Here is a 7,452-nt window from a genome sequence, read left to right as displayed (position 1 = left end):
TATTAAATAGTACACAACACATATTAAAATAAAGAAAAAACGAATTATGTACATTATTATATTACATTATCAATATTATTTCAGTATAGTAGTATAGTATTTAATTACATATTAACTGTTATATTTTTGTTTTCATTTTAATTCTAGTTAGTTTAAATTATTTAGTTATGTGACTTTGTTCTTATTTTTTAAAATATGTACATTTAACGTTAATGTATTTATATTTCAAATTTAATTTTACTACTCCAGCTTAAACTTATTTTATTTTATTTAGTTGCCAAGAAAACATTTTCTTTCTTTCTTTTTTTCATAACTTAAGATATGATTTGCTTTTATATGTTATTATATGTAAGACGATGCTTATGATAATAATAATAATAAATATCATAATCACCATCATTATTATTAATTATTATAATGATTAATTATTTGTTATTAACAACAACAACAACAATAATAATAACAACAATAATAATAATATCGCTTTGGATATCGCTTTTATCGCTTTGGATAAAAGGGTCTGCAAAATGACTAAATGTAAATATTGTATGATATTATATTATTAAATAATATATTATTATTATTATTATTATTACGTCGTATAATTATTATAATGATTAATGATTAATGATTATTATTAGTATTAATCAACAATAACAACAACAACAATAATATTTTATTATATTATATTATATAATTGAATAATATATGAAGATGATGATGATGATTATTATTATTATGATTATGAAGTCTTGTCTGTGTGAATGGATGAACACCCCGCTCCTCTCAGTCAGCCCCCCCTCATTCCTTCACCCACCGTTTCCGCAGCAACAGGGAAAAGATGGCAGCCCTCGCGACCCTCACTCAGGTAATAGCAGCTAAAAACACCCGTTTTAAGGGAATAAAGAGGAAAAACACCGGCATGTAGAAATGAATCTAACAATTACATACGAATCGATCCCGTTACTTGCGCTACCGGGTCGTTTTATCGACATTTAAAGCGAAAATGTCCTGGGCCTCGATAATCGGGCTCAGATTGCTAACCGATTAGCTCGCTTTATATCGCATGCCTGTCTTTAAACACGAGAAAAACAATGTAGGTTTGAATGAAATTTAAAATGAAGATTCAGTAGCAAGAACATATAAAGATAAGGACCATTTATATGAATGAGAAATACAGTAAACAGAGTTCAACTAATGTAACTAGCTAGCCGCAATGTATCAGAACATCATAAGCACTAAAAACTAACTGTCAGGGCGCTTTACATATAAAGTCATCATGTCAGAATGTGTTCATCGTACAATAATAAAAGTTGCTAAATGGTAAGGTTAATGAACAACATTATAGTATAGATATTAGCTCTCATACTGGATATGATAACGGGTGCTGAACCGCTAGTTTAGTTGAGCTGTTTGCGGTGATGGGAATTAGTGAGCATCAGTAATCTTACTGTACTGCCTTATAATGATTGAATTGTGTGTTAAATACAGCTATGTGCACAACACATATTAGAATAAATTCAAAAAACTAATTACGTAAATTATTATTATATTATATTGCATTTGTTTAGTATTATCGTAAACTATTATTTTATAATATTACATTTATTAGTGTTATTGTAGTATTATTTATGTTTAGTATTATTTATGTGATATAGTAGTTTTTAACTTGTATATTTTCTATTTTAAAAAAATAATTTTATGTCATTATTATTTTTAGTTGCTTAAAATATTTATATTTCGCTTTAATTTATTACGTTTCAGTAACATGACTATATACTTCCTTATTCATATTAATGGATTCAATCATATGTTAAATATACTTATGTGCACTACACGTATTAGAATATATACAAAACAATTACATATATCATCGTCAGCATTATATTGCATTATCTGTGTTATTTTAGTGTTATTAATATAATATATGGTAGTTATTCATATTTAGAATTAGCTTGAATGATGAATAAATGAATAAATAAAAAAATTAATAAATACTAGACATCTTGCAAAAGTTTTTCCATCTAATATTTATATTTTATTTTATTTCAATGAATGTTAACCATTTTCAGCAGCTTTAGTTAACAATAACAGTGCAGTGCATTATATTACCTAATCATAATACTAATTATTATTAAATAATATTATTTCTCTTTCTTTTCCTCCCTCTGTTAGCTGTCAAGCGGGAACCCTGTATACGAGAACTTTTACAGACAGGTAAGGCCATAATTCTGTTGACGAACCACATTTAGCGTTTGTAGACTATCATAGTGATCTGTTTTTATAATATATCAATCTTTTTTGCAACAAAAAGCCATATTTCACTCACTTTTTGTATGTGATTTTGAAGGTGGACCCGGGAAACACCGGGAGGGTTGGACCTACGGAGGCTGCCTTGTTTTTGAAGAAATCAGGCCTGCCTGACATCATGTTAGGAAAGGTTAGCATTCGGGTAAAACTTGTTGCGAAACGATGCTTGGAAATTCATAATCCATAATTACCTGCTTGTCTCTTTTCAGATCTGGGATTTAGCTGATCCAGATGGCAAAGGTTTCTTGGATAAACAGGTAAAGCTGTCAGTGTTTATAAGAGCATCAAACTGGATGCTGACTTGAATCCCTCGTGGTTTGTTTTCAGGGATTTTACGTTGCTCTGCGTCTCGTGGCCTGTGCGCAGAGTGGACACGACATCAGCATTTCCAGTCTAAACCTCCCCGTTCCCGCTCCGAAATTTGTAAGTGTCAGTTCTGAGAGCTGATATCATAGTTTTCCAGGCAGCATAAGCTCACAGGTTTCTCATCCCTGTTCTAGAAGGACCATGGTAGCCCATCACTGAGCTCTGTTACATCAACCAATGAGAGCCACTGGGCGGTGCGGGTAAGATATTTCCATTGTTTATCCCATGAGCTTCTCATTGTAACTGTGTATTACAAAAGATTTGATGAATGTTTATCCTTTACGTTTATCTTTCAGCCTGAAGAGAAGAGCAAATTTGATGGTATTTTTGAAAGTCTTGCCCCAGTGAATGGATTACTGTCTGGTGATAAGGTCAAACCAGTACTAATAAACTCCAAACTTCCTGTGGATGTGCTTGGAAAGGTACAATTTCAGTAGATTAAGAGATTAAAAGTAAGATAATATTTCTATTAAAATATAATAGTTATAATAATAATAATAATAAAAAGTTTGATCAATAATTTAATAATTATTAAAAAATATTATTATTAAATGACTCTGTCTGAACAGGTGTGGGATTTGAGTGACATAGACAAAGACGGACACTTGGACAAAGATGAGTTTGCAGTGGTGAGTCATTATTTTTTGTAATGTAATAAAATCACACTCATATCTTACTTCATACTATGATTTTAGATTATTGCATGCAGTATGCAATTTTTTGTGTTTGTGAAATGCCTACTAAAAGGTGGCAAAATGTGCGGTATAACTGTGGATTTTTATATCCCACAATGCAATGCGATCCTTTTCACCTTCAGTTTCCATCGTGAAGAATGAACCAGAAGAAATAACTGCAATTTATAGTGTCTTCATGACTAAATAAAAGTCATGACTAAATTTTTCTAAATAATACAAAAAAAAAGATTAATATATGATTCATATTAATATTTATACACAAACAAATCTTACTTGTATCTATATTTATAATATTTGTAATAATAATTAATGCACACAAATGTATATTTAGTTTAGTTTTAAAACACACACACACACACACACACACACACACACACACACACATATATATATCTTTATATGTATATGTTATTTTTAATAATTTCTATATTTTTATTTTTAATAATAATTAATGCACACAAATTTATATTTAGTTTTAAAACACACACACATTTTATATTTATATATATATATATATATATATATATATATATATATACACACACCAGAGGTCGCATTAACTGAAAATTTTCCATCATTGACGGAATTTTTTTTTAGCAGTGACAGAAAAATCTGAAGGCCGTCCGTCACTTTGACAGATTACACTAAGGGTGATCTATTGTAATTTATAACCGTAATTCCCACCCCTGTCCAGTTGGTGTCGAGTGCGCTCCAGTTTGGCAGAAGAACGCAGGATCATAAGCCTCCAGAAAAAAAATAAAACTGTCACGATTCTTTTGCTATGCTTTTGATCATGCACAGGCGAGTATCCACTAGTAAAGTGAAAGAGATGATCAGTTAACGTGCTGTCGCTTCACTTGATTTGAGGTGTCTACAGCGATCTATCACACCACATTAAAGAGCGCCAAAACGGTATTTCTTGCTTGAATTTCCTAATAAAATGGACAGTATTTGAATTCTGAGACTGTTTCATATCAAAAGTAACAACGCAAAGCTTAGCCTATTGCGATTTTTTGGATGGGAGACGCACAATATGTACGGTTCATTCATTAACTGAAAACAGCATCATAAAAAATGAGAATCTAGTAAAATAGAGAAACAGTTTTTTTTTGTTTTACCCAGCCCTAGCATTTTTTGTTGGTTTTTAGTGGCCTCCGCTGTCACTGCTGTGTTGAACATGAAAAGTGACGCACAGTCTCTGTTCATCTGTTCTCATAAATAAATAAATGCATAAGCCGATATGCTCGTCCTGTAGGTTCATTGTTAAAAATGTGTTATTGTAATTAAAATGTGAAAATTAAAATGACGGTTAATAATAGATTATGACGGAATTTTTATGACCCTGTCCGTCAAAATGACGGACAATGTTAAAGTCTAACACAATCTCTGATATACACACAGTGTATATATATTTAGGCTAAGTATCAACATTCACAAACCACTGTTATTTTTAACAGAAAGCAAGCATGGGCTGCTGCGTGCATGGTTTGGCATGGCAGAATGCGAGCAGCGCTTCCTTTATCACTAAAAGCTGATAGCTCAGTTCATCGCGATCTCATAAAGCTCTGTTATAACACAGTGAACATATGCACAATGAATCTTTCACAATGTCTACATTCCGTGTGTTGGAATGAGTGGGTTTGTGAGCACGCAATTTCAGCACTGCGGTGAGTGAATTCTAACTTAATCACCTCTGATTGGCCATTGCGTTCCAGAAATCAACAGCTGAGTCTGTGATTAGCTACATTGCGCAACCCTTTAAACACATGTTATTAATAGAAACTCTGCCTAGCTTGCGCATGTCAATCATTTTAATGTTAATATTAGTTGTTCTTCTTGCTTTTGTGCAACAGATAAATAACAATTTAGATGTTTTAGACATTTTATGTTTACATAATTTCGATTTTGCGGGAGTCCCGCCAATCATTTTATTCTCCCGCATCCCGCACATACACGAGTCTCTTCCCGCCCGCACTCGCCCATCAAGAGTTGTCCCGCGCCGCACTCTGTTGCGTTGGGTCCCACGGGAGTGCAGGTCTCTAGTCCAGGGTCAAACACACACACATACAGTGGGTACGGAAAGTATTCAGACCCCCTTAAATTTTTCACTCTTTGTTATATTGCAGCCATTTGCTAAAATAATTTAACTTCATTTTTTTTCCTCATTAATGTACACACAGCACCCCATATTGACAGAAAAACACAGAATTGTTGACATTTTTGCAGATTTATTAAAAAAGAAAAACTGAAATATCACATGGTCCTAAGTATTCAGAACCTTTGCTGTGACACTCATATATTTAACTCAGGTGCTGTCCATTTCTTCTGATCATCCTTGAGATGGTTCTACACCTTCATTTGAGTCCAGCTGTGTTTGATTATACTGATTGGACTTGATTAGGAAAGCCACACACCTGTCTATATAAGACCTTACAGCTCACAGTGCATGTCAGAGCAAATGAGAATCATGAGGTCAAAGGAACTGCCTGAAGAGCTCAGAGACAGAATTGTGGCAAGGCACAGATCTGGCCAAGGTTACAAAAAAATTTCTGCTTCACTTAAGGTTCCTAAGAGCACAGTGGCCTCCATAATCTTTAAATGGAAGACGTTTGGGACGACCAGAACCCTTCCTAGAGCTGGCCGTCCGCCAAACTGAGCTATCGGGGAGAAGAGCCTTGGTGAGAGAGGTAAAGAAGAACCCAAAGATCACTGTGGCTGAGCTCCAGAGATGCAGTCGGGAGATGGGAGAAAGTTGTAGAAAGTCAACCATCACTGCAGCCCTCCACCAGTCGGGGCTTTATGGCAGAGTGGCCCGACGGAAGCCTCTCCTCAGTGCAAGACACATGAAAGCCCGCATGGAGTTTGCTAAAAAATACCTGAAGGACTCCAAGATGGTGAGAAATAAGATTCTCTGGTCTGATGAGACCAAGATAGAACTTTTTGGCCTTAATTCTAAGCGGTATGTGTGGAGAAAACCAGGCACTGCTCATCACCTGTCCAATACAGTCCCAACAGTGAAGCATGGTGGTGGCAGCATCATGCTGTGGGGGTGTTTTTCAGATGCAGGGACAGGACGACTGGTTGCAATCGAGGGAAAGATGAATGCGGCCAAGTACAGGGATATCCTGGACGAAAACCTTCTCCAGAGTGCTCAGGACCTCAGACTGGGCCGAAGGTTTACCTTCCAACAAGACAATGACCCTAAGCACACAGCTAAAATAACGAAGGAGTGGCTTCACAACAACTCCGTGACTGTTCTTGAATGGCCCAACCAGAGCCCTGACTTAAACCCAATTGAGCATCTCTGGAGAGACCTAAAAATGGCTGTCCACCAACGTTTACCATCCAACCTGACAGAACTGGAGAGGATCTGCAAGGAGGAATGGCAGAGGATCCCCAAATCCAGGTGTGAAAAACTTGTTGCATCTTTCCCAAAAAGACTCATGGCTGTATTAGATCAAAAGGGTGCTTCTACTAAATACTGAGCAAAGGGTCTGAATACTTAGGACCTTGTGATATTTCAGTTTTTCTTTTTTAATAAATCTGCAAAAATGTCAACAATTCTGTGTTTTTCTGTCAATATGGGGTGATGTGTGTACATTAATGAGGAAAAAAAAAGAACTTAAATGATTTTAGCAAACGCCAAGATCATGGGTTCGATTCCCAGGGAAAGCAAGAGCTGATAAAATGTAAAAACTGTAACTTGAATGCAATGCAAGTCGCTTTGGATAAAAGCGTCTGCTAAATGCATAAATGTAAATATATATATATATATATATATGTGCTGTGTGTACATTAATGAGGGAAAAAAATGAACTTAAATGATTTTAGCAAATGGCTGCAATATAACAAAGAGTGAAAAATGTAAGGGGTAATATATTTATATTAGCGGTGTCAACGTTAACGCATGCGATTAATCAAAAAATTTTAACGCGTTAATATCTTTTTAACGCAAATTAATCGCTTGATAAGGTTTGACCCCAACTTCTTCCCGTCATCGCAGCGGGGAAGGTTATCTATCATTGTGTGACGAGGGTACAGCGAACCAGTGTTGCCAGGGTAACGGCACAAGTGGGCTATT

At 34.9% G+C, this 7,452-nt stretch overlaps 1 protein-coding gene across 9 annotated transcripts in view; it reads left to right on the top strand.

The window, feature by feature from the left end:
• The first annotated feature begins 777 nt into the window (after positions 1 to 777).
• The window catches only part of eps15l1a (epidermal growth factor receptor pathway substrate 15-like 1a), a 55,102-nt gene continuing 48,427 nt past the window's right edge, over positions 778 to 7,452 (top strand). For 7 of the 9 annotated variants that reach the window (XM_058759440.1, XM_058759433.1, XM_058759438.1 and 4 more), the window contains exons 1-8: positions 778 to 868; positions 2,176 to 2,217; positions 2,351 to 2,440; positions 2,520 to 2,567; positions 2,638 to 2,733; positions 2,811 to 2,876; positions 2,973 to 3,098; positions 3,246 to 3,305. In XM_058759440.1, coding sequence (XP_058615423.1) covers positions 842 to 868; positions 2,176 to 2,217; positions 2,351 to 2,440; positions 2,520 to 2,567; positions 2,638 to 2,733; positions 2,811 to 2,876; positions 2,973 to 3,098; positions 3,246 to 3,305 — 555 coding nt within the window. In that variant the 5' untranslated portion in view covers positions 778 to 841. The remainder of the gene's footprint in view (positions 869 to 2,175; positions 2,218 to 2,350; positions 2,441 to 2,519; positions 2,568 to 2,637; positions 2,734 to 2,810; positions 2,877 to 2,972; positions 3,099 to 3,245; positions 3,306 to 7,452) is intronic. The other 2 variants (XM_058759436.1, XM_058759441.1) reach the window with 1 other exon arrangement.

This window comes from Onychostoma macrolepis, chromosome 22, assembly GCF_012432095.1.
Source record: "Onychostoma macrolepis isolate SWU-2019 chromosome 22, ASM1243209v1, whole genome shotgun sequence".
NCBI classification, from domain to species: Eukaryota; Metazoa; Chordata; class Actinopteri; order Cypriniformes; family Cyprinidae; genus Onychostoma; species Onychostoma macrolepis.
This window is presented reverse-complemented; position numbering and strand designations above follow the sequence as displayed.